The 25,617-nt window shown below is 43.5% G+C and overlaps 1 protein-coding gene across 2 annotated transcripts in view; it reads left to right on the top strand.

The window, feature by feature from the left end:
- The window catches only part of cica (capicua transcriptional repressor a), a 91,335-nt gene that overhangs the window by 9,492 nt on the left and 56,226 nt on the right, over positions 1-25,617 (top strand). For both annotated transcript variants that reach the window (XM_072448198.1, XM_072448197.1), the window contains exons 2-3: positions 11,029-14,407; positions 19,742-20,003. In XM_072448198.1, the coding sequence (XP_072304299.1) occupies positions 11,180-14,407; positions 19,742-20,003 (3,490 nt within the window). In that variant the 5' untranslated portion in view covers positions 11,029-11,179. The remainder of the gene's footprint in view (positions 1-11,028; positions 14,408-19,741; positions 20,004-25,617) is intronic.

Below are 25,617 nucleotides of genomic sequence, written 5' to 3'. Positions count from 1 at the left end.
ACAAATCAATGGGTTTTGGACACATCTGTTGGGACATGGGACACAGGTTTGTTCACGCTAATGTTTGTGTCTCAAAGCTAACGCTAATTCTACTGCTGAGGCGTGAAATACTGAAACATATAACTAATTAAAATAACTAATAAAACAAAATGAAATCATCTTCACAATCAGACAGTCTGTTCCTTAAATTGTTATTTTTTTTTATTTATATGTTTGTATGTTATCTTAATCAAAGGTAGCATTAGCTGTGAGAAATCGTTCGCAACAATTATGCAATAGGGTGTGTACCTATGTTCCCCTGCACCTACGTTCCCCCGTACCTATGTTCCCCTGCACCTACGTTCCCTGGTACCTACGTTCCCCCGTACCTACGTTCCCCCGTACCTACGTTCCCCCGTACCTATGTTCCCCTGCACCTACGTTCCCTGGTACCTACGTTCCCCCGTACCTACGTTCCCCCGTACCTATGTTCCCCTGCACCTACGTTCCCTGGTACCTACGTTCCCCCGTACCTACGTTCCCCCGTACCTACGTTCCCCTGCACCTATGTTCCCCTGCACCGATGTTCCCCTGCACCGATGTTCCCCTGCACCTATGTTCCGTTCTCACAGCCTTTTCTTGGGCATCTCACGTTTCAGAACTTCAATACTTTCCTACATTGAAACTTCATTCCTTTATTTTAGCATTTCCATCTTTTTGTGCGACGCGTAGCCTTGAGACAGTCTGGTGCGGCGCGTTTTAATGGCTCTGAACGAGCGCGACACAGACGAACCAGACGAGGACATGAAGGAGAGAGCGAGGGAGGAAGAGAAACGAGAGGGAGAGAGCGAGGGAGGAGGAGAGACGAGAGGGATAGAGCGAGGGAGGAAGAGAAACAAGAGGGAGGAAGAGAAACGAGAGGGAGAGAGCGAGGGAGGAAGAGAAACAAGAGGGAGGAAGAGAAATGAGAGGGAGAGAGCGAGGGAGGAAGAGAGACGAGAGGGAGACAGCGAGGGAGGAAGAGAAATGAGAGGGAGAGAGCGAGGGAGGAAGAGAGACGAGAAGGAGAGAGCGAGGGAGGAAGAGAGACGAGAGGGAGACAGCGAGGGAGGAAGAGAAATGAGAGGGCGAGAGCGAGGGAGGAAGAGAAACGAGAAGGAGAGAGCGAGGGAGGAAGAGAGACGAGAGGGAGACAGCGAGGGAGGAAGAGAAACGAGGGAGGAAGAGAGACGAGAGGGAGACAGCGAGGGAGGAAGAGAAATGAGAGGGAGAGAGCGAGGAGGAAGAGAAACGAGAAGGAGAGAGCGAGGGAGGAAGAGAGACGAGAGGGAGAGAGCGAGGGAGGAAGAGAAACGAGGGAGGAAGAGAGACGAGAGGGAGACAGCGAGGGAGGAAGAGAAATGAGAGGGCGAGAGCGAGGGAGGAAGAGAAACGAGAAGGAGAGAGCGAGGGAGGAAGAGAGACGAGAGGGAGACAGCGAGGGAGGAAGAGAAATGAGAGGGCGAGAGCGAGGGAGGAAGAGAAACGAGAAGGAGAGAGCGAGGGAGGAAGAGAGACGAGAGGGAGACAGCGAGGGAGGAAGAGAAATGAGAGGGCGAGAGCGAGGGAGGAAGAGAAACGAGAAGGAGAGAGCGAGGGAGGAAGAGAGACGAGAGGGAGACAGCGAGGGAGGAAGAGAAATGAGAGGGCGAGAGCGAGGGAGGAAGAGAAACGAGAAGGAGAGAGCGAGGGAGGAAGAGAGACGAGAGGGAGACAGCGAGGGAGGAAGAGAAATGAGAGGGAGAGAGCGAGGAGGAAGAGAAACGAGAAGGAGAGAGCGAGGGAGGAAGAGAGACGAGAGGGAGACAGCGAGGGAGGAAGAGAAATGAGAGGGAGAGAGCGAGGAGGAAGAGAAACGAGAAGGAGAGAGCGAGGGAGGAAGAGAGACGAGAGGGAGAGAGCGAGGGAGGAAGAGAAACGAGGGAGGAAGAGAAAGGAGCAGCGGGAGGAAGTGGAGAGGGGGAAGTCGTCTGTCCGTCAAAGCGGCAGGAGACACGTCGGACTCGTTCTTATGTTTGTAGGAGTAAGAGGATTCAAGTGGTTTATCTGGCAACGTACACATTTTCCCCTCCGCTGGTCTCGCCATCCGTCTGCGGCGATTCAATTCAAAGAAGACGAACGGGCGAAGTGTGCAGTAGTTTCTTTAAAGGTGCAACATGTAGTGGAGGGCGATAGTGACAAAAATGAATACCGTATTTTCCGGAGTATAAGTCGCACCAGCCAAAAAATGCATAATAGAGAAGAAAAAAACATATATAAGTCGCACTGGAGTATGAAATGCGGTGTGTAAAAATAACAAATAATATCACATATAAGTCGTATATATATAAGTATAAGTATGTAAGTATAAGTCGTACCCCGGCCAAAACTATGAAAAAAGTTTTGCGCCTTATAGTCCGGAAAATACGGTATCTCAATAACGATATTCACACACTGCATTGGGAATGTGCTCAATCATGTCTGTAAATGTCTTTAAGGCGGCAGGCGGGAGGGGGGTGGAGAGAGGGGGGGGTGACGCGTGCTTGCCCTTATGACGCGGTCTTGCCTCCACCGCCCGTCAGTTTGGAGATTCGCGGAAAGGAGATAGTCTGTACTATAGCTAAACACTGCAGGAATCAATCAAAAAAACACTCTGGGTACATATATGAAGCACAAATAGCAATGTAAGAAGGTTAAAAGCTCTGAAAAGTCAATTTTGCATGTTATGGGACCTTTAAACCTGCTTGGATTTATTCTAATTGACACATTTATCGCAAATACACCTCAGAAAACATGCATTTTTACTGTGAGTGAAGTCGCCTCTCCACAGATCTGACCTGTAACTTGACCTGTGAAGTGTCCTCTGGGTTAACGTAAATGTTTTCTGCACTGCCCCGGTCTGTTTGTCATCTCCACTTAGTCGTCTTTTTATTAAAATGCATTGTTTTGGTCCCGTAAGCTTTTATTTGATTGGAGGCGTCACGGCGTCGGGGCGTGAAAGGGGGAGTGAGCGGGTGTGACCTTCTGCAAATGTCATGAGGGCTGAACCGCACATGTGCAACACGCTTAACCACTGCACCACCAGCGACGCACCAGGTCCAACTGCGCTTGAAAATCTGAATAAAACCGCAATTAATGTAAAAAACATGGCCGTATGTTCACGCAGACATGCAACAAATGACTTTATATTCCAGGTAAATACATGCTGTTATTATCTTTACAACATTTAAAAGATAAATTGTGAACTTTACGATAAATTAACATACACGTGTGGTTGATTTAGAAATTTCGGATCATCCCTAGTGTCATACTGTGGAACATCGCAGGCAAAGCAATACATATCTCCATGGAGACGAGCGGGGAAAGCGGCTGCTCCTCCAGAAAAGTTACACCGTGCACCTTTATGAGTAAACGTTACGTATATAACCGCACGTAATGACGGGCGACGGAGCGCGTGATCGAGTCGTCGTATTGAGACGGAGAAGCTGAAGAGGCCGATCATTCTGCTGCCGCGGCGACAACGCATCCGATTCAGGGTCGTTGTATGAATATGCCGAGAGATGATTGGTCGAGAGGCAAGAGCGACAGGCTGTGATTGACTGAAGGCGAGAACGAGCCCGATTTAATGTTTGCTGACCTTTAAAACACATTCTCTGGCAAAGAAAAGCTCAAATCACAAAAATGCGTCGCCGCACTCTCCTCTTTGACGTCTGCAACCGTTTTCTGATTTCCGTCGTGTCTTTTGTGAGGCTACGCTCTGAAACGACGTGTTGAGAATGGTGAATGTGCGTGGTATGCGAGAGCCCCGACTCGCACTTAAAGTTCAACTCCTCCACAAACTACTTTCATTCTTGTTTCACCCCTGGACACACTTTTATGTCGCTAAGTTGATTTTGACTGTGTTGAGTTATAAATCTGTTCGGAGACACACTGTACCGTGCTTTTTGCAGGCGTCGAACTGTAATAAAGTACATTGTTTTATTTTATTTGCGATATATAGATACGACTAGAAGCAGATCCGTTGACTTCCTGTTCAAAACTGTGACTTTTCACTGTAACGAGCTGCAGATTGTCATTTATACGTTTTGATTTTTGACATTTTGAGTGCTGCCGGCCGGGTGGGTCGGAATCCCAGCTCCGACTGCATGTCCTCCCCTTCTCTCTCGCCCCCGTTTCACGCTGAGCTGTTCCGTCTATTAAAGGCTACAAGCCCAAAGAAAGAAAGGTGACATTACTTTTAACCCAAAATGTGTAACTCAGAGTCTCGATTTTACAAATAATTGCGACCAAAGAGAAAAAAAAAGTGGGCGGAAACAGGGGGGAGGTGAAAACAGACCGTTCCCCGATCATCGTCAGGGGCCCGGTTAGTGCTCGGATGGGAGACCAGGCACCACAGTGGGGCGCTAGAGGGAGACCAGCATGTCTCGTAAAGTGCTTTGAAGGTGGAAAAGCGTTATATATAAATACACCGTAATAATAGTAAAAATAATACTACTGGAATTTTCTATTGCAGGATAATACAGGATCACTCTAACGTGCATACATTAATCTAAATACAACTTTAAGGGAAACAGATGAATAAAAAATAAACGTAAACACTGTTATAACATGGTTCAAAGTTCATTCAAGTTGATTTTGCACAACATGTTCCCTTTAAGAGATAAATATATATATTAGATTATTCTTTTCTAAGGAAAACGGGTTGATACTTGATGCCAATTTCAATAAATCCATGATAATAAAACACACTCTGTTTACCGTATTTCCGGAGTATAAGTCGCACTAGCCAAAAAATGCATAATAGAGAAGAAAAAAACATATATAAGTCGCATTTTTTGGAGAAATTGATATGCTAAAATCCGAGACCAAGAACGGACATTTAATCTTGAAATGCAGTTCAAAATAATAACAGATGAGAGTACATGGTGTACGTATGCTAACGCTAACACCTTCAGCTACATGAGGCACAGACAGAACTGTGGTAAGTGTCTGGTATGTTAACGTAACATATGAACAGTTATTCAGATAACTATAGCATAAAGAACATGCTAACAAGTTTACCAAAGCATCAGTTTTACCCCAAATCACTAAATCCACTGAATTCTTCTTCCTCTGTGTCACTTCTAAACAACTCCACAAACTCCAGAGGAAGAGGAAGTGTAGATTCTTCTTCTGTGTCGCTTAGAGCCTAGAGCGCCCTCTTGTGGTTGTCAATGTGAAAATAACATATAATATCACATATAAATCGCTCTGAAGTATAAGTCGCACTCCGGCCAAAACTATGAAAAAAGGTGTGACTTGTAGTCTAGAAAATACGGTACTTTAGAATTCCACTTTAAGCACAAAACAATAGTAGTTTCCTTAATACAGTACCATGTGGTCTTATTAGTCCTAAAAGAGATGAAGACAAGTCTAAAACAATTCAGAAAACGTCTAACCTTGTCTTATTAATATGCTTCATTGTCATTTTTGAGTTTTCATACAAGTATCTAGTTTCAATACACATTTTAGTAACAATTATTAACAGTGTATTGCATTTTTTTGTCATCCTTAATAGGCCGTTCATTGTCTTGATCACTAAATGTCCACAACTACACGCTCGAGCCGCGTACCGCAAGTAAACTAGCCAAACATTGACACAGCGAAGCCCGACGACGTCATTATCAATTCATAACTACATCTAACGCTGATCGTTCAAAGTAAACAGATCCGTGTTATTCCTCCGTGTGGGAAAACCGCTTTAGATTTCAGCCGTCCCAGCATCTTTAAACGCCGCCGACTCCGCTGCGTTGGGAAACACGATGACTGCGCAGCGTCGGGGGAGTCCCACGGCGGCAAACAAACAAACAAACTCACACGAGGCGAGCGCGCTGGACCAATCAGCGAGATCCATTCGGGTTTAAGTGTGTGAATAAAAAACAGTTTTGCGTGAGTGATTGGGGCGAGGGTAAAAGAAAAGGGAGAGCGGCGCGGAATGACAATCGTTTGAGGACAAGCGGCTGATATTCCGGACGACCACGGCTCAAAACAGAGACACAGAGACGTGGGACTGAAATCGATACTACGTGACTAAGGGGAAACGGAAAGGGCAAAAAGCGGCGTGGTTCACGACGTGCGGTTTACACGAGCGCCGGGACATATCATATCGCTCATTATGTATTGGCTAATTCTGACTTACGAGCTAACGCTACGGCTGAGGCCTAGAGCGGTTTAAACTCTCTGCTAAATGCTAAAAACACTTCAAATGACAGAGAAAGGATCTGTGTGAGTGGAAGCAGAACCTTTAACGCAGAGGTAACTTTAGAAATGCCTGAAGTGAGTTGGCGCGGCTAAGGTGAAGGTTACGGTTGAAGCATTTTGTTTAGCATTAGTTTTATTGTTCTTAAAGCGTTCTCCTTCATATTGTGAGTCAACTGGCCATGTCATTCTTTCATACTTTACTACAGACTTCTCTACTGCTTTAGTGCTAGTTTAGTCCTGGTTTAGTCCTGGTTTGGTCCTGGATCGGTCCTGGTTTAGTCCTGGTTTGGTCCTGGTTTGGTCCTGGTTTGGTCCAGGTTTGGTCTTGGTTTGGTCTTGGTTTGGTCCAGGTTCGGTCTTGGTTTGGTCCTGGTTTGGTCCTGGTCTGGTCCTGGTTTGGTCCTGGTTTGGTCCTGGTTTGGTCCAGGTTCGGTCTTGGTTTGGTCCTGGTTTGGTCCTGGATTGGTCTTGGTTTGGTCCTGGATTGTTCTTGGTTTGGTCCTGGTTTGGTCCTGGTTCGGTCTTGGTTTGGTCTTGGTTCAGTCCTGGATTGGTCCTAGTTCGGTCTTGGTTCAGTCCTGGATTGGTCCTGGTTCGATTCTGGTTTGCACCTGGTTTAGTCCTGAATCTCAGTAGATAAGCAACAATTGTATTCCAGTTTTAGTCCTGGTTTGGTTTGACTAATTTAATCCACCCTGGTTTTAACCATATCCTGCTTTTTGTTCAAGTTTAATTTAGCTTTAGAATTGGAATAATCCTGCTTTATGTTCGTGGTTTAGCCCTGGTTGTAGTTCTGCTTCAGGATCTGCCTGGTTTAGTTCTGGTTTTGTCCCAGTTTATTCCTCAGTGCAGCTGTGTTTGGCCCTGGTGGTAATTATGATTTAATCCTGGTTTAATACTTACATCTCTATCATTGAAAAAAATGAAAATGTCTTCCTCAAAAGTCTGTGAACCTCTTTATTAAAAGACCCACGCTCATTAATGACAACTCCAAATTACAGTGTCTCAAAGTTTGATGAATTAAGTCCTGATTTAAATGTGTATTCACTTCTGCTTTGACCCTAGTTTATAGCCTTTAGTCCAGGTTTAGTCCATGTTTTGTCCTTATCTGTTTTTCCAAATCGCTGCGTCTCGTCAATTTAAACTCAATCAATGAAAAATGCTCCTCACAAAAAGACCTAATATCGTCACTACAGCGCGAAATCACTGGCGATCACAGACGTTACGCAACACAACATGAGAACCGAGAGTCACAAATAAACGTTTCGCGGCAGGAGCGCGGCGTTTCTAGAGGCGTACAGCTTTGAAGCGGCGATAAAGGTCGTCGCAGAGAGAGCGTCTGAGAGCGAGAGGAAGAGCGAGGGACTATCTCGTCGAGGCTGGAGGAATTCCCCCGCCTCTGACTCGCCTCGGCCAAGAGCGCAGCAGCGGGTGTGTGCAAAAGAGGCTTGTCTGGGCATATTGCACTCCAGCTCCTCACTGTTTCCATACCGAGCCCTGGTGCGCAGCTCAGTGTGTGTGGCGTGTGTGGCGTGCGTGTGTGTGTGTGTGTGTACATAGTAGTATTAGTGCGATCCAAAATGGCGTCTCATTGTCAGTATGTACCTGGCCTGGACGCGAGCCTTCTGTAATGTGAGTAGCGGCGTTATGTAAGGGATAAATGTGTAATGAATGCGCCGAGTCGCGAGCGTTTACGACTCGACGTGGGAGAACGCAGGAAGTTTTACGTGCGAGGATGAGATTTAAATGAATGGTGAGTGAGTGATTGACACCTGTCGCGGAGGTGTCGGGACAAAGGCTGAGACGTGCAAAAGCTTTGATGTAATGTTGTGTTCTGATTAGAAGTGTGCGATTTACAAACTGACGTGAATCGGTCGTATCTGTCGCATTGTTGTTGTGAAGATGTGCAAAATTTTAATGTTGAGTGTATCGTTTACGGTACAAAATGCTACAAAAAGAGCTGATTATGAATAAAAATGAAAATAATTTATGTTGTGAACTTTCAAAAACGGGTGTCAGGTGATTTCTGCTCCTTTTGAGATTAAATTTACAGACATTTCTACTTTGTCTGGCAATTCAACCTCAACTAATGCGTTTAAAGGCAAGTTTTAACACGTTTCACATAATATCAGAATGTCATGATCAGGATACGAGCATGAACGATACTGGAAATGACTGCGATATGGATACTATTGCCATATTTTAATATACTTTTTGACTCAATATTTTCAGTTGTATTTAGGGGTGGGGGACAAAAAATAGTATCTCTATTTTTTCAGTATCCTGATATATGATATAATGTCAGTTCAAGTTCATGTCTTTAAATGTATTAGTTGATGTTTAATTATCAGAAACTTTTGAAATGTGAATATATATATATATATATATATATATATATATATCAGTTCTTTTTGTAGCATTTTTTACTGTACATTATATTATAGATATTCAAATTTAGCATATCTTCAAAACAACATTCACGATATTTTCAAAGTTTCGATATATTGTGTTATAGTCAAACTCTGTCAAAATAAAAACATAACAGAGACAAAACCAAGACTAAATCAAGACTAATTTAAACTAAATCAGCCTTTTTCAACATCCATCATTTTCAAAACAATATTGTCAGATGGAGGATTATGGTGTCAATGCAATATATTTAGCTGATACTTAGCTGATACTTTTGTGATATATATTTTGACATACCTTGAGTTGTTGTAGATGTGTATTTTAGCGTGTGTGTGCACACCCGCCACAAATAAGTAACTAGACACGGACTACACCAGGACTACACCGGGACTAGACCAGGACTAGACCAGGACTAGACCAGGACTAGACCAGGACTAGACCAGGACTAGACCAGGATCAAACCAAGTCTAAAATAGGACTAAACTGGGCTTAAAGCAGGACACTTGTAAACGCACCCTTAAATACACAACATTTATTGTTGTTGAATGATCAATGTTATGTATAAAGTAGGGATGAGTGTTTTGTACATGTGATGTAATACCGGATATCTTATTTTTAAATGCAGTACACTTCAACTTCCCATATTGTCTGTTTCCTTTTGTGACTCATTTTATCAGAAAATCTGAAAAAAAAATCACTTTCACAATTGCGATCTGTATTTCTAATTCTGAGAACTGGAATTGCACTTTGGCATTTGTAGTCAGTAGATCATGTAGTAGTAGTAGTAGTAGTAGTAGTAGTAGTAATTGTTGTTGCAGTAGTTGTAGTAGTTTTAGTACCAGTAGTAGAAGTAGTAATAGTGGATATTGCAGTAAAATTAGCGATGACTGAAATACCAGTGTTACCTACAGTGACATTCAAAATCAGATTGTCACACAACATTTGCAGTGTGACTCAGACACATCTACTTTCATTCTGAGTATGTAGTTTCACAACCCACTTAAGGAGTTTGCAATAATCAAATATGCAGTTTCATTTGTATGTTTGTCACTTCAAAGCTGTATAATACTAATTAAATTGAAGCGATTGCTCTTTTCTTCTTCAGCAGTTTTTTTGTTGTGTAATAACTAAACCTGTGTCCTACTGTTTTTAACACCCGCAGCAGCAGCAGCGAGGATGGCAGCTTTTATATTAATTAAATAACCTAATGCCAGACCCATTTTCCAAAGTCATGCTCTAATTTATTAAATATAAATAAGTTTTGGTATTAAACTAATGCAAAAAGCAATTTTCTGCTACCAAAAAACCTTCTTTTACCTGATTAATATTGCAGACGCACACAATGTTACAGTGTGATTGCATTAGCACAAAGTATCAGATTGAAAGTGGCATTGGTCTTTGAATGCCGTGTGGTCAGACTGTTCTTGTATGTTCTCGTGGAGTGAAGTCAGGGCTGGGTCACTGAACGAGACTCTGGAATGAGACCGCTGTTTGTTTTGGCTCAAGCGGTTTCACAAAAGTCTTTTTTTAGTGGATCAACATTTGTCCTTATCTCTGATATGAATCGAGACAAAATACATTATGCCCATTTCGGTTCATTTTAAATTCCTGCAATAATTTGGTAACAATGCGCATTTACGCAAAGGAAGTTACTAGTACCTCTTGTTCCTTGTTTCAGCACAAGTACATACTGTAGTTTGAAGTGCTTGCTCTTGAACAATAAGTATTTTGTAATCTAACCTAACCTGCTGTAGAAGTCACCCTTGATTAAAGATTTAATCAAATAGTAATAATAACAATACAACAGTTGTATCATTAATGTTTTTTTTAAGCAGAAATGCAGACCAAGATGGAAACTACTATGTAAAGTCAAAATACTTCCATTTTGTTTAGTAGACTTTTTTATTAACATTTAACCAATCAACAAAAAATATACAGTCTCTTTTATACATTTTTAGAGATAGCAGTTTTTGATTTCTTGTCCCAAAGGCATATTCTCAATCATTTATAAATATGACATACATTTTTATTTATTTACTTCTTGACCCGTATTTAACCAGCAAAGTCCCACTCAGATTTAGCGTCTCCTGGTTGTTCTTGAAAGATTTATACAATCTATTTTTGAATTAAATCTTTATCGCTCCTCCGTTTTCCCGACAAAAACAACTTGTCATGCAGCAGTTTGAGCACAGAGCCCGAGTGTTCAGCGATGAATACTGTAGTGCACAAAGATCTCATTGAAAAGCCCTTTGATTTTAACAGAGTCTGTGATTTATTGTCATTGCCTTGGACTTCGCTGTCGTCTGTGTGAATAGGCTTCGTGAATGTCAGTCTGATTTTGTTTACCACATGAGTAACCCTCTCTGGTTTTCTTTCTTCCAGAGCTCGTGGAATAAAGGTGGGCAAGTACCGAAGTCGCAGACGAGACAGGATGCGCGAGAGAGACGAAGAGAGAGGAGGAAAATAGAGACGAAAGCAACAAGGCAAAGCAATAGAAAACCTCGGGGATAAATACTAAAATAAATTGTCGAAGATGAAGCCGATAAAAAAGCAAGGCCGGCGTTCGCCTCCCTCGACGCGGGCCAAAGGGGGGAAGAGGCGCGGGGCGGAAGACGTGTCGGACGGAAGCGAGAAAAGAGATTCGGACGAAAACCGAGATAGGTCACCGCAAAATCGAACATCAGATTCCTCGCGAGAGCCAAGCAGAGCGCGGGACAATTCGGACGGGGAGGGGCTCTACAGAGAGGGCTTGTCAGATGTCGATTCAGGGAAAATGTTGACCTCTTCGGATGACATTTCAGGGCGTTCCGTGGTGAGCGGTGGAAGCCATAGTGACACCGGTGGCAGCAGTTGTAGTAATAGTAGTACGCCAAGTGCTAACAGTCCGAATCACGCGTTAAGTCGGAAAACAACAACTTTCAAGGCTCGTGTCCCGAAAAAAAAGTACACATCTGAACACTACTCGTCATCTGGGAACAGCAATCCTGCCCCCAACACACCGCCGCCATCTCAAAATCTGATCACGACAAGCCATGCGCCATTGTGTCAAGAAAGCGAAGTCTCGCAATCCCAAAGCAGAAGGTTAATGGATGATTTCCACAACAGCAGGATATGCAGAAACGGCTCGCCAGGACCACCCACGTTGACGCTAGCAACGGAGCGAGAAAGATCAAGAGGGGCGGAGGACAGAGTTTCGCCCAGTCCGCTGCCTAGATGCTCTTCAACGGACACGGCGAGTGAGCATTCGGCAGATCTAGAGGTAGTCAACGAAACTCGTGTCCCGATGGGGCTACCTGACTTGCTTTCAGATGCTCTTGCAAAAGGAATGAAGAACCAACGTGTCCTGGCAAGACTACCGAGGAGGAGAGGTGAGGACGGCAGAGGAAATGATGACACAGAGAGTTCTGGGTTAGCGTTTCGACCTGGCATTGTCCGAAAAGTCAGTGGAGAATATGGAAATCTAGAGGTACAACTCAATGGTGAAAAGACTCTGCTAAGATATCCATACAGGCGGGATAGTACTTCTGCTCCTGTCGACATAATTCTCGATGCTCCACCTCCAGGAGTCCACCCCATTCCAATTGGCACTCGTGTTTGTGTCCCGTTTGGTAATAATGAGGGCAGCGAGGGACAGTGGTACAGAGAAGGTGTGTTGAATCAAGTCGATACTCATCCCGCAGTGTCCCATCGGTACAGAGTCGTTCTAACAGACGAAAGGCACCACTCTCTGAATCAGGAGGAAGTTGCCAGCCCCACCCAGGCCGTTTGGGTGTCCCGACAAACACTCCGCCTCCTGGTGCCACCCTGGGACTTGGACCTGCCCTCTGCAGGAGCCGACAGAGAGGTCGAAGAAAGGGTAAGGGAAAATGAGCGGGAGGAGCGAGAGGATTTAGAAGTTTGTGGAATGACATCTGGAATGGGGCCAGTTTTGGGAAGAGGGATGCCGTTCCCAGGGATGGTACCAGTCTCGTCCGTCTCAGGTCATACCATCACCTCTCCGGTCACTCCTGCTTCTGTCTTGAGCCTCGTTCCCGGGCACGAATGGGATATAGAGAAGGGACGAGAGTTTCAGAGGAAACAGGAAAGAGAAAGAGAGAACTCCAAACCGCCGCAGCTGCCCTATATGCCGCTGACTCCTGAAGAAGATATGGAAGTGTCCATTTTCAACATGGTCCCAATGGGGCCGATCATATCCGGGGCCAAACCTATGACACTTCCTCAACCGCATCCTCGCCACATCCTTTCAAAGCACCCACCACCAACAGGCTACCTCAACCCATTGTCAGTGGTTCGGGGCATAGGGGTCCCACCAACGCACATTGCCCTTAACCCCCACCCTTCTTCCACCTCTGTCGTGCTCGGTCTAGACCCAAACACAGCAGTCCTTACCACCCCTCAGCTCCCTCCTTTACCCCCAATCTCCTCCTCCACTGTCCAGATGTCCCGAATGGATAAAGTCTCAGGATCTTCGGCTGGGGGAGGTGGCTCCGGTTCAGGGTCAACCTCGTCATCTTCTTCTCGATCCCGGACACCGCTCACGGCCGCACAGCAGAAGTACAAAAAAGGGGACGTGGTCTGCACCCCGACAGGAATTCGGAAAAAGTTCAATGGAAAGCAATGGAGGAGGCTGTGCTCTAGGGAAGGCTGCTCCAAAGAGTCGCAGCGCCGAGGTTACTGCTCTAGACACCTCTCAATGCGAACCAAGGAAATGGAAGCCAGTGGAGGTGGCCGGGATAGAGGCGGGGCAAGCAGTACTGGGACTCTTACTCCATCTGATCTTCGGCTAAGTGGAGGGAGAGCCAGCTCAGAGTTCGATTGGGATGAAACCTCTCGGGAAAGCAGTGAGACCAGCAGCCGTGGCGCAGATTCCCGTCCTCGCCTGGTCCTGCCATCGCTGCTGCCGCAAGATCTGTCCCGCTTTGACTTTGATGAGTGCGAAGCTGCGACCATGCTTGTATCTCTTGGAGGGTCCCGCACACCATCTTACTCGCCCATATCCAACCAATCGCCCTTTTCACCCACCCCTTCTCCTTCCCCTTCTCCGCTTTTCGGCTTTCGGCCAGCGAGCTTCAGCCCCATCACATCTCCTGCCTCGTTAACCCCTCGTCGCCATCGTCAGCTTAGCGGAACAAAAATCAGTACGCCGGGGGCTGAGCGAGAGCGCCACTTGTCCGGGATCGTCCCAACGTTTCAAACCAACCTAACATTCACAGTTCCCATGAGCCCCAGCAAACGAAAAATGGACTTGCACCCGATCCCTCCTCTACCAGCAATTCAGGATTACCAAAACAAACCTGATCAGCAAATGATGGGTGTTGGCGGGACAGGAATGGGCGATCCAAATTTGAGCCCAGCATTTAGAGTCCTTTCGCCTCAAAGTCAGCCAACAACCCCCTCCTCGCTCTCCTTTCCCAGGCCTCGAAGCGCTACCAGCAGACCCCCATCCTCCGCCGCCTCCACCCCCCCACCCATGCTAGTTTCACCCACGCCTCCTTCTCCGCTGCCTCAAGAGTCCTCTTCGCGCCGCATCGTACCCCTCCGTGACTCCCCTGTCATCGTGCGCAACCCGGATGTCCCATTGGCGAAATTCTCCGATGGACCCTTGGGGAGACGAGAGAGGAGCAGATCCAGAGAGCACAGCCAGCCTCAGCACGCCGGACCCCCAGGACTCCAGGCCCCGGTGCCCATCAACGGTGCTGCTCCAAACGGCACAGTCCTGCTGAGGAACACGTCTACTCTGGTCCTTGTCACCTCCAGCTCGGTAAGTGACGAACCACAAATACTTCATATCATCCAAGAAAGAAAAACACTGTTGAAAAATTATGATTTTTCAAAAGAAACATCTTCACGCCCATTCTCCATTGTATTATTTACTTTATTTCAGACGCAAAGGTGGTCCATAATTAAAAACACAATATACAAAAGCACAACAATCAAATTTGTTCACACAATGACGATTATCTCCACCCAATGTATCTCAGAGCGGCATAAATTCGTATGAGGACTGGTCGGGGTCATTATAATGGTATTTTTAGACACCTCCAGGCGCCGCATGAATTTGTATGTCAGATGTCTTTGTAGTGCTTGAATTTGAGTGTAGTTATTGATAAAAAAAAATCTTTATCAGTTTTGCACATTGTCTGCCCCCCCCAATCAATAGGTTCGTGCGAGTTTAGCTGCGCCTCGTTTGGATGATCAATGAGTTGAAGTGTCTAATGTGGTTGTCTATAACGACCAGCAGCCTAGTGCAGACCAAATAGGGTTAAACCGGAAACTCCACACGCCTCTTGTCTCACACACTCATACATGGCAAGGCGAGTGAAATGTCTTGTTCAAGGACACAACGTCAGCATGCACTGTTCGGAGCTGAGATCAAACCACTAACCTTTGTGTTTATGTGGACTACTGAGCTTCAAATAAATAGTTGTAAGGAATGAGATGCAAGGGTTCATGATGTCAGCCATTAGCTAGTTCAGTTTTTATTGTTCTTTTTTTATTTTACACTATTAACATAAAAATAAATATGTTCTCTTTTTGAGTTATTACTCTCAAATGTAGTTTATACTTAAGTGCATATGTCAGGTTCTCATGATTTTTTGTATTAGTACTTAGTTTGGTGGGATAGAATCTGTGTTAAGTATTTATCACAGTTGCAGTTTGTGGAAAAACATGAAAAATAAGTATATTAATTAATTTACAGGAAGTAGAGCTGAGTTATAAAACGGAGATCTGTCCATGTCATGAATAAGCAACATTTATTTGTCAAAACAAAGCTATTATGTAAATTAGACAAGCTTTGGTCCTTGTTAACATTATGGTTGCTTGGTAACAGAATGTATCTCTACCTATGTCACATCTGCTGCTCATGTCCAACAGGAAGTACAATTATAAACGTCACCAATATTTTTAAACGGGGAAAAATAAGAACATGTTTACTCCGTTTTAGTGAAGTCCATGCACTTTAAAGGTGAAATGTTATGCCATTTTTATGAGCCTTTAACCATGTTATTACATGGTTTCCCCCATCATGAGTTTACTCGTTGTATTTTGATTTATGCACATTTAAGTAAAACTGTTTTGTTTTAAATTTGTGCTGTGAGGCGTAGTTTTCACTTCCTTCTATTTTTAATTTTTATTATTTTTAATACAGGGAAACCCCAATGAGAAAAAAATCACTTTTTCATGGGTACAAAACAGATTAACCAATCAAACACAGAATATCCAACTAAAACATAAATTAAAACATTCAATAAAACAATCAATAAAATTAACAAACACCAGTACATAAAAACCCACTTACACTATGAGATAAAGTGATGTAAAACAAGTGCACTGGCCCTGCGGGCAATAACCAGTGCTTTAAAAACATTAAAAGGTATGAAAATAATTCAATTTAAAAAGCCTCTGTGTTTTGTTCCTGAGGCAGGGAGCTAAGTTGCTGTAGGCCTTTTTCTGTATTGACACGTTGGGATTGTAAAATAAAAAAGTCCTGAGCTCTCAAGTGGCGAATACCTGATCTGATGTTCTGCAAACATGATAAATAATCAGGTGAAATGCCAAGTTGGCAAGTTCAGAGTGCTTCACACCACAGGAAAAAAATCATAAAATCACCAAGACATGACAGAAATCACAAAACAGTTCAAGACCTAAATCCTTTCAGTCACATGCAGAGCTAAACAAAACAGTTTTTAGCTTAGATTTGAACATTGTCAGAGTTGAAGCCTGTCTCACATCTTCAGGAAGAATGTTCCAGATTTTAGCTGCATAAAACTGAAACGCAGATTCCCCATGTTTTGTCCTGACTCTGGCACCAGCAGGAGGCCGGTCCATGTTTAGTCCTGACTCTGGGCACCAGCAGGAGGCCGGTCCATGTTTAGTCCTGACTCTGGCACCAGCAGGAGGCCGGTCCATGTTTAGTCCTGACTCTGGGCACCAGCAGGAGGCCGGTCCATGTTTAGTCCTGACTCTGGCACCAGCAGGAGGCCTTTCCATGTTTAGTCCTGACTCTGGGCACCAGCAGGAGGCCGGTCCATGTTTAGTCCTGACTCTGGGCACCAGCAGGAGGCCGGTCCATGTTTAGTCCTGACTCTGGCACCAGCAGGAGGCCGGTCCATGTTTAGTCCTGACTCTGGCACCAGCAGGAGGCCTTTCCATGTTTAGTCCTGACTCTGGGCACCAGCAGGAGGCCGGTCCATGTTTAGTCCTGACTCTGGCACCAGCAGGAGGCCGGTCCATGTTTAGTCCTGACTCTGGCACCAGCAGGAGGCCGGTCCATGTTTAGTCCTGACTCTGGCACCAGCAGGAGGCCGGTCCATGTTTAGTCCTGACTCTGGCACCAGCAGGAGGCCGGTCCATGTTTAGTCCTGACTCTGGCACTAGCAGGAGGCCGGTCCATGTTCAGTTCTGACTCTGGCACCAGCAGGAGGCCGGTCCATGTTTAGTCCTGACTCTGCACCAGCAGGAGGCCTTTCCATGTTTAGTCCTGACTCTGGCACCAGCAAGAGGCCGGTCCATGTTTAGTCCTGAGTCTGGCACCAGCAGGAGGCCGGTCCATGTTTAGTCCTGACTCTGGCACCAGCAGGAGGCCGGTCCATGTTTAGTCCTGACTCTGGCACCAGCAGGAGGCCGGTCCATGTTTAGTCCTGACTCTGGCACCAGCAGGAGGCCGGTCCATGTTTAGTCCTGACTCTGGCACCAGCAGGAGGCCGGTCCATGTTTAGTCCTGACTCTGGCACCAGCAGGAGGCCGGTCCATGTTTAGTCCTGACTCAGCCATGTTCAGTTCTGACTCTGGCACCAGCAGGAGGCCGGTCCATGTTTAGTCCTGACTCTGGCACCAGCAGGAGGCCGGTCCATGTTCAGTTCTGACTCTGGCACCAGCAGGAGGCCTTTCCATGTTTAGTCCTGACTCTGGCACCAGCAGGAGGCCTTTCCATGTTTAGTCCTGACTCTGGCACCAGCAGGAGGCCTTTCCATGTTTAGTCCTGACTCTGGCACCAGCAGGAGGCCGGTCCATGTTTAGTCCTGACTCTGGAACCAGCAAGAGGCCGGTCCATGTTTAGTCCTGACTCTGGCACCAGCAGGAGGCCAGTCCATGTTTAGTCCTGACTCTGGCACCAGCAGGAGGCCTTTCCATGTTTAGTCCTGACTCTGGCACCAGCAGGAGGCCTTTCCATGTTTAGTCCTGACTCTGGCACCAGCAGGAGGCCGGTCCATGTTTAGTCCTGACTCTGGCACCAGCAGGAGGCCGGTCTATGTTTAGTCCTGACTCTGGCACTAGCAGGAGGCCTTTCCATGTTTAGTCCTGACTCTGGCACTAGCAGGAGGCCTTTCCATGTTTAGTCCTGACTCTGGCACCAGCAGGAGGCCTTTCCATGTTTAGTCCTGACTCTGGCACTAGCAGGAGGCCTTTCCATGTTTAGTCCTGACTCTGGCACCAGCAGGAGGCCGGTCCATGTTTAGTCCTGACTCTGGCACCAGCAGGAGGCCTTTCCATGTTTAGTCCTGACTCTGGCACCAGCAGGAGGCCGGTCCATGAGGTCCTCAGGTCCTCAGTTCAATTGTAATTAAAAGTGGTCCAAGGACAGACCCTTGAGGAACACCTTCATATCATAAGATTACTGATAAGAAAATTCAGATTGAAAGCCATCAGCAGAAACAGCTTGAGCTCTGTATGTGAGGTAATCTGCAAACCACGTTTTAGAATTCATATCAAGCCCAGCAGCATCCAGATGATCCAAGAGAATACACAATGATCAACAGAATCAAAAGCTTTTGACAAAACATCAAAAACAGCTAATAGCAATATCGTGTATAACTTTGGTAGCAGCTGTTGGACTGGTGACTGTTTAAAATGTAATATTTGGTAAAGAAAGCACGCACCTGGTTAGTTTTGAGATTGGATGGTAATTATTTTAATCATTTTTCCAGCCTCCTTCATAAAAAGGAAGAACAAAAGCAGTTTTCCATAGTAATGGGATACTTTCAAAATAAATTGTGAGATTAAAAATATGAGTTTAACAATTAGTTAGTGGAGCAGATAACATAACCAAGGCTGGAGGGTGTCTGCTCCAGTGGACTTATTTGGAGAAAATATAGAGAGCAACATATTTAATACTTCATTCTGTGTAAAAGGCTTAAGGAAAATACTTGATCATCAGGTCTTTTCTCATGTATTGGAGTAACAGCAACAGATGGAGCAACATCATCAAACGTATTTCCAGCATCGGCAAAGTGCTGGTTAAACACATCATAAATATCTTTTTTTCTTGTCGGACTAATTGAATCTTTAATAATTTCATTTGGTAAAGCCGGAGCAGAATTTTGAAATAAGGATTTAACAAAATTGCCCTGTGATTCCGTATAAAAGTATTGACGTAGTAAGATGCTTTAACTTTACGAACAGTAGAAACATATTTATTGCGCTTATGACAAAACTGATATTGTACCTCTGATAACCCTACAAATGTTTTAAAATATAGCAATAAAAAACACCAGCTAATTTCAAGCCCACTGCTTGCTACAATGAAACGCCACTATGAAGAGGCTTGACATATCTAATGACATGTTTCTAGTCATATTAGAGCATTCGAATAAAAAGATAAATACATAAATCATGATCTATGTATGTGATAGTTTATTACTGAATACCAGAAATACAGCATTACATCTATTCTGTAAAATATGTCAGTGTTGAATGGTGGAGGGCGCGGTGGCTGACACTGTAGCTGCGTGTAGCGATGATAGCGGTGGAAGAGGTAAAGAAAGCTGGAGCGAGACAGTGATTAGTGATGACAGGGGGCACATGGTTCAGGCTGAATCCCACCCAGGCTGCTCCCCCGGAACATGATCCGCGCTCCACGCAACAAGACACATATTTCCTATACATTAACGGGGCTGTGAAACGCAATGGCAGGTGTCCCGGACGACATACTGTATATGTATGATCAATTTACACAGCCGGACTATGTGGGTTGTATGATCGTCATGAAGGTTTCGTAATGCCACTGTTGGGAAATGACTATGTTGAATCATTAATTACTCATACAAAACAGTAAAAGTACATATATATATATAACTGTCCCTCTCTTCTGCAGTCGCTGACCCCAGCCTCGGCCGGCCCCACTGCCCTGTCCAGCGCGGCCACCCCGTCGCCGGGCTCCGTGCTCTGCTCCTCTGGGTCGGGGGGCAGAGAGAGGGAGCGCAGGCCGGAGGGAGGGCATCAGGACTCCTCCGGGGCGCTGCCTCAGCCCGTGGCCTGTCACCCAACCCCCACCGCCCTGCTGCCGCTCATACTGCCAGCCGAATCCCCGCACCCGGCCCCGCGCAAGCAGATCATCATGGGACGACCCGGCACTGGTGAGACCCAAATGCACCGCTTGTTATGCTTTTCCGTGGGGTCTATGGGCTGCAGAACACATGCTGGGGTAAATATTGTCCAGTCAAGTCCTGACCCAAGCACTGTTTTCATTAGTACTGTGGGGTTTACACTCCTGGATACTTTTAGATTCAACCCAAACAATGACACAGTTACACAAAACGGTCCAGCTTTATTTCTACAGCACATTTTAAACACAGTCTAATGGGAAACTGTCACCATTACCTGCTAGATTTAGCCTACACAAAACATCTTACGCTTTCGTTAGCTGTAATGAACCTTTAATGCAGTGTCATAGTTTTAGCTTTGGAACATTTAACTCTGAGCGTACTCTTTGAATTGAAGTACACATTTATATGTACCGTAATTTTCTCTATAAACAGCAGTGCGCTTTATAATCCAGTGCGCCTTATATATGGATTAATTCTGGTTGTGTTTACTGACCTCGAAGCGGTTTTGTGTGGTGCATGTTTTGTTTGGCTTAATGCGCATTATAATCCAGTGCGCCTTATAGTGCAGAAAATACAGTACTTACAAATGTCATCCTCTTTCGAAACTAAATGTATATCTTGTATACTCTGCTCATTACATGTTTGATATTTATTATGTATTACTTGTGGTTCGGTTTGTCAGCGTTTTACCAGTTTAAACATTGCGACTTTATTGCTTTCGTTTCCTCGTTGAACCACTTGCTCCACATTTAGCGCCACATTTTCCCGAGAGGCAGAGGATGCACTCTGTAAAGCCGATCCTGCCCATGTCTCTGGGGCAGCGTCTCTGTCCATGTCTCTGGGGCCGCGTCTCTGTCCTACTCACGCTAACAAATGTGGTACAACTGCCATGACTCAGACACAGTTTTTATTTTACTACTACTACTACGACAACTGCTGCTGCTTCTGCTGCTGCTTCTGGCACAAACGGGAGAATGTGATTCACGGCAGCGTTTTAAGAACCACTTCAGCTCGAAACTGTTTACGTTCATTTTGAGGGTTTTGGGGTTGAGCAAAATGGCCGCGCTCATAGTACCACGTCCACATAATTTGCCTTGATTTAGTTTAAAGCTGCAACGTGTAACTTTTCTGGACGGCGTATGGAATAAAATATGGGTTTGAAGTATCTCCAGATCGAAACGTTGGCGACGCATTCTCTTTTCTTTATTTTTGAACGGTTGTTGCAGCTCAAAATGAAGCGTATTTAAAGAAGTTTAAAGTGGTCAAAGGGGACACATTGTACAAAATTAACTTTAATGAGCTTTTAACTGTGTTTCCTCATCATTAGTTTACTCAAAGTTGTGTATTGACTCATTGATTCGTGTTTGAATACTCCTGTTTTGTCCTGCAACTGAGGCTTGCGTGCTCAGAAAAGTCCTGCGTTCACCTACCCCCTGTCCCCGCCCACATGCCCACAGTTAATTGCGATCATTTGAATGTCGAAGACTCCGACTGTTACGTTCTAAAATCGCATGTAGCCCCTTTTCAGAAATCAAAATGACAATCTGTGAAACGTCGCTGTGAAGAGGCGGGGCTTATCACTATAAAGAGGCGGAGCTTATCGCTATGAAGGCTTATCAGTTCTGCAGGTTTGAACATGTAGTCAACGAACCCGTTTCTATCAAGCCGTTTAGGATCAATATTGCGGTTTGGAGTGAACAAAGTGCAAAATGATGATCTATTTGTGTTATAGTTCATTACTAAATATAATCATAATGTCTCCCACGGCTCTGATTTAACATCAACAATATTTTAAATATATGTATTATACTATTTGCTGCTGCTAACCGAAATTAGTAATTAATTTCAGTTTATTTCTCATACTGAAAACCACAAATACATTCTGATTCTTCTGATATACCGGTACTTGCTTTGCTATATTACAAAAAAGTCCTATTTCAGCTTCTCATATTGACTTTCAAACACATTAAATTATCTTTTTTGTTTTTACAGAACTTGACACTTAATTGCAATGATAATGATTACAAAACTTGACAAAACTACATGATCTGATTGTAAACAGCCTGACAACAGTAATTACATTAGTGAGTGCATTCTATTTGAATAACATATTACTGAGCAAATATAATAATGAAACTAGCAGGAGTTGTAGTAAATGTTTATTGTTTGAGTCAAACTCTCTGTATTTGTAAAAAGGAAACTTGCATATTACCAACAGCACGAGTACATGCAGTAGTTTTCTTTTTACTGCGATGACACTAGGAGTAAGAACAGTAGTACTAGATGTATTCATGTTTTGAAGTAACATTAGCTGGTGGTATTTGGACAGACAGCGTTCTTCTGCGCCATCAGCATTTACATATCAAACACATTTGACTCATAGAGAAAGTGCTACTGCGTCCGAAACATCCGGCAATGGAAAAAGCTTTTTGTGTTCTAGTGATTTTTACTAAAGTTTATCCAAGTTTAATCAGACGGAGATCGAGCAGTTTTGAAATAGTTAATGTTCAACTTGAGTCTTTTGAATTGTTGATTAACTCCATTGTTAATCCTCTGTCAGAAAAAGCATGTGGTTTGGAGCAAAGTTCACACATTGGAGGAAGAAATTTAAACTATGTATTGTGTATTTGTCACTGATTAAACTCTCTTTCCCTTTTATATTTATATACCGTATTTTCCGGACTATAAGTGGCACCGGAGTATAAATCGCACCAGCCAAAAAATGCATAATAGAGAAGAAAAAACATGTATAAGTCGCACTGGAGTATGAAATGCGGTTGCAAGTGTGAAAATAACAAATAATATCACACATAAGTCACTCCGGAGTACAAGTATGTAAGTATAAATATATAATATAAGTATAAGTCGCACCCCGGCCAAAACTATGCGACTTATAGTCCGGAAAATACGGTATATGACATTTATTTGTTTTAATAAGCAGAGGTGTGTAGAGTAGCCAAAATATATACTTGAGTAAGAAGAGTAACGTTACTTCAAAATAATATCACTCAAATAGAAGTAAATAGTAGTGGCCCTCTTTTTACTTTGACGTAAAATGTATTTGAAATATGTTTCATGATTTGAGTAACCGGACTGACAAAACATCACCGTATATATAAGTCGCACTGGAGTATGAAATGCAGTTGCAAGTGTGAAAATAACAAATAATATCACATATAAGTCGCTCCAGAGTTTAAGTATATAAGTATAAATATAAGTATAAGTCGCACCCCGGCCAATACTATGAAAAAAGGTGTGACTTATAGTCCGGAAAATACGGTAAATAATGCTGGTATTCTCTGGTATTCTGGTATTTTCAAAGAATACGCACAACAAAAAATCATATCTCAAGGTGACGTGTAAGAGTTTGAAGCAATAACGTTCACATGACGCTTTTATCGCTGTAGAAAAACGAAACTATCGAGTTAGAAAACTGCTTTAAAAAGTCAAGTCTGAGTACTACTACCACCTCTGTTAGTGAACACACACTGAATCAAACATTGTGATTTATCAGCACGAGGGGGAAATGTGATATTGTGAAAGCGTTATTGTCAACTTTGCTTTGCTCAACTTCTGACTTATTATGCACTTTAACAGAGAAGACGTGTTGGATTGTTGTTCAGCCGTGAGTTACGGTTAAACTACAGGAAAACATCTTGTGTGTTTATCACTGAATACATCTGGTGTATTTGTACGCAGAAAATATGTTAAAATCATGTCTTTTGTACCATTTATGCCTTTTGCAGTGGTTAAGAACATGTATTTATACATGAGAAAAGACATGGGGGAAGAGCTGGACATGTTAAAGCTGCACTATGTAACTTTGCTGGTGTAGGACTTGCCTGTTTCCATGGAGATGTTATTTCATTGCTTGGAACGTTCCACAGTGTGTTGTAAAGTTGGGTACTTGAAATGGATTCAGGATTTTTAAAACAAATGAAATAAATGAAATAGATCAAATAAATAAAATACAACATAATAAAACATAATAAAACATAAAACTTTTAGGGTCTTTGAATGAAAAAAATATTAATACAAATAAATAAATAATAATAATAATAATCTTTGTAGTCATTTTTCACATTGGATACATTTCGTCTACAATTTAATTAAAAGCAAAAAAATATATACATAATAGCAATACTTTACAAGGGATGAACAACAAAATTCTGTTCTGTTTTAGTTGGATTTTGTTCAAAGTGCACCTTTTTAAACATGTCCAGGAGAATCTGCTGAACTAATGCATGAATCAGGCGTTTCACAACATGTTGAGGTCCAAACTACGGCGTCAGCTGATGTTTTGTGGTGAGGTCTTTTTTATTTTGGCACATTACATTATGCATTTCATTCATTGATATTTAAATAATTATAGATTTGCACAAAAGGAGTAAGAAAGAAATAAAGTACTCCTACTCGTTACATATAACATTTGTACTTATCCAGTTCAGGTTCTGTTCAAGATATGTTGTTTATTTTGGATTTTGTTGTTGTACACGAGACTTTAATAACATACTGTGCTTTTTTCAGGTACTTAATATTGAACTATAACATAAGTAGATCATCATTTTACATTTTGTTCATTGTAAACTGCAATATTTATATAAAAATGCTTGGAAATCGAAACAGCTCCATTGACTTCCTGTTCAAAACTGCAGAAATGATAAGCTCCGCCTCTTCGTAGTGATAAACTCCGCCTCTTCATAGCAACGTTTCACCGTAAACAGCTGCACCATGACATGTACATGTTTTTATTCTTGAAAAGTGGACACGTGACACTTGAGACATGTTTCACTCACAGTCTTTTCAAAATAAGGCGACTAAGTGCAGAGAAGTGGGCGGGGATAGGGGGTAGTTGAAAACAGTCTAGGACGATACAGTCACTCAAACATGCGTAAACTGACTAAACTACAACTTTGAGGACGATAGTGATGAGGAAACATCGCTGTAAAAGGTCAAAAGCGAATTATAAAGTTCATTTTGCACATTTTGTCCCCTTTAAACAACCGCAGTCTCCTTAATTTGCTAATTGTGACCAGTCGAATTGTGATATTTTATGCAGCCTTATAAATTACAATATTATTCAAAGCTTAGGGCGTAAACAAGACTAAAAAGGTTTAATAAACACTGGCCCAGAGGAAGACTTGGAGCTTTGTGAGGGCGTCTGAGGGCGACAGTGGAGAGCAAATGTCTCGACGTCCTCGCTCACTATGGCGACTATTTTAAAATACACACTGAAAAGCTCACTGTATAAAACTAGAACCCATCGAAGCCGCCGCTGCGTTTGACTCTGGAAAGTTCACCAAAGGGCGATTAGTCATTCACTGCTTCCTCTTTCAAAGTTACTTGCATGAAAATAAAATCGTTTCGTCTGCCGCGTTGACTATAATTGTGAGAAATTGCCCACTGAGAAAACGAGGTGTTCGGGTTCGTCGTATATAGCGTACCAAGGTCTTGTTTCCCATGGCAACTGTACGGTTCAGAAACATGCACACAAAAAATAAAATGAATATGCGTTTTGTATTTGTAACATGTCTAATGTTGCTCTCGTTGTGGAACCTGAGGAGAAGAAGCTCTTTGACGTGTAGTTTCACCTTTGACTCACAACATGGATGAAGACGTCACATGTCCAGATGCTGTGGTACAA

This window comes from Eucyclogobius newberryi, unplaced genomic scaffold (genome assembly GCF_026437365.1).
Source record: "Eucyclogobius newberryi isolate DKJ021-1_F unplaced genomic scaffold, fEucNew1.0.hap1 SCAF_16, whole genome shotgun sequence".
NCBI classification, from domain to species: Eukaryota; Metazoa; Chordata; class Actinopteri; order Gobiiformes; family Gobiidae; genus Eucyclogobius; species Eucyclogobius newberryi.
Note: the sequence above shows the minus strand (reverse complement) of the source record. Positions and strands in the feature narration are given on the sequence as shown.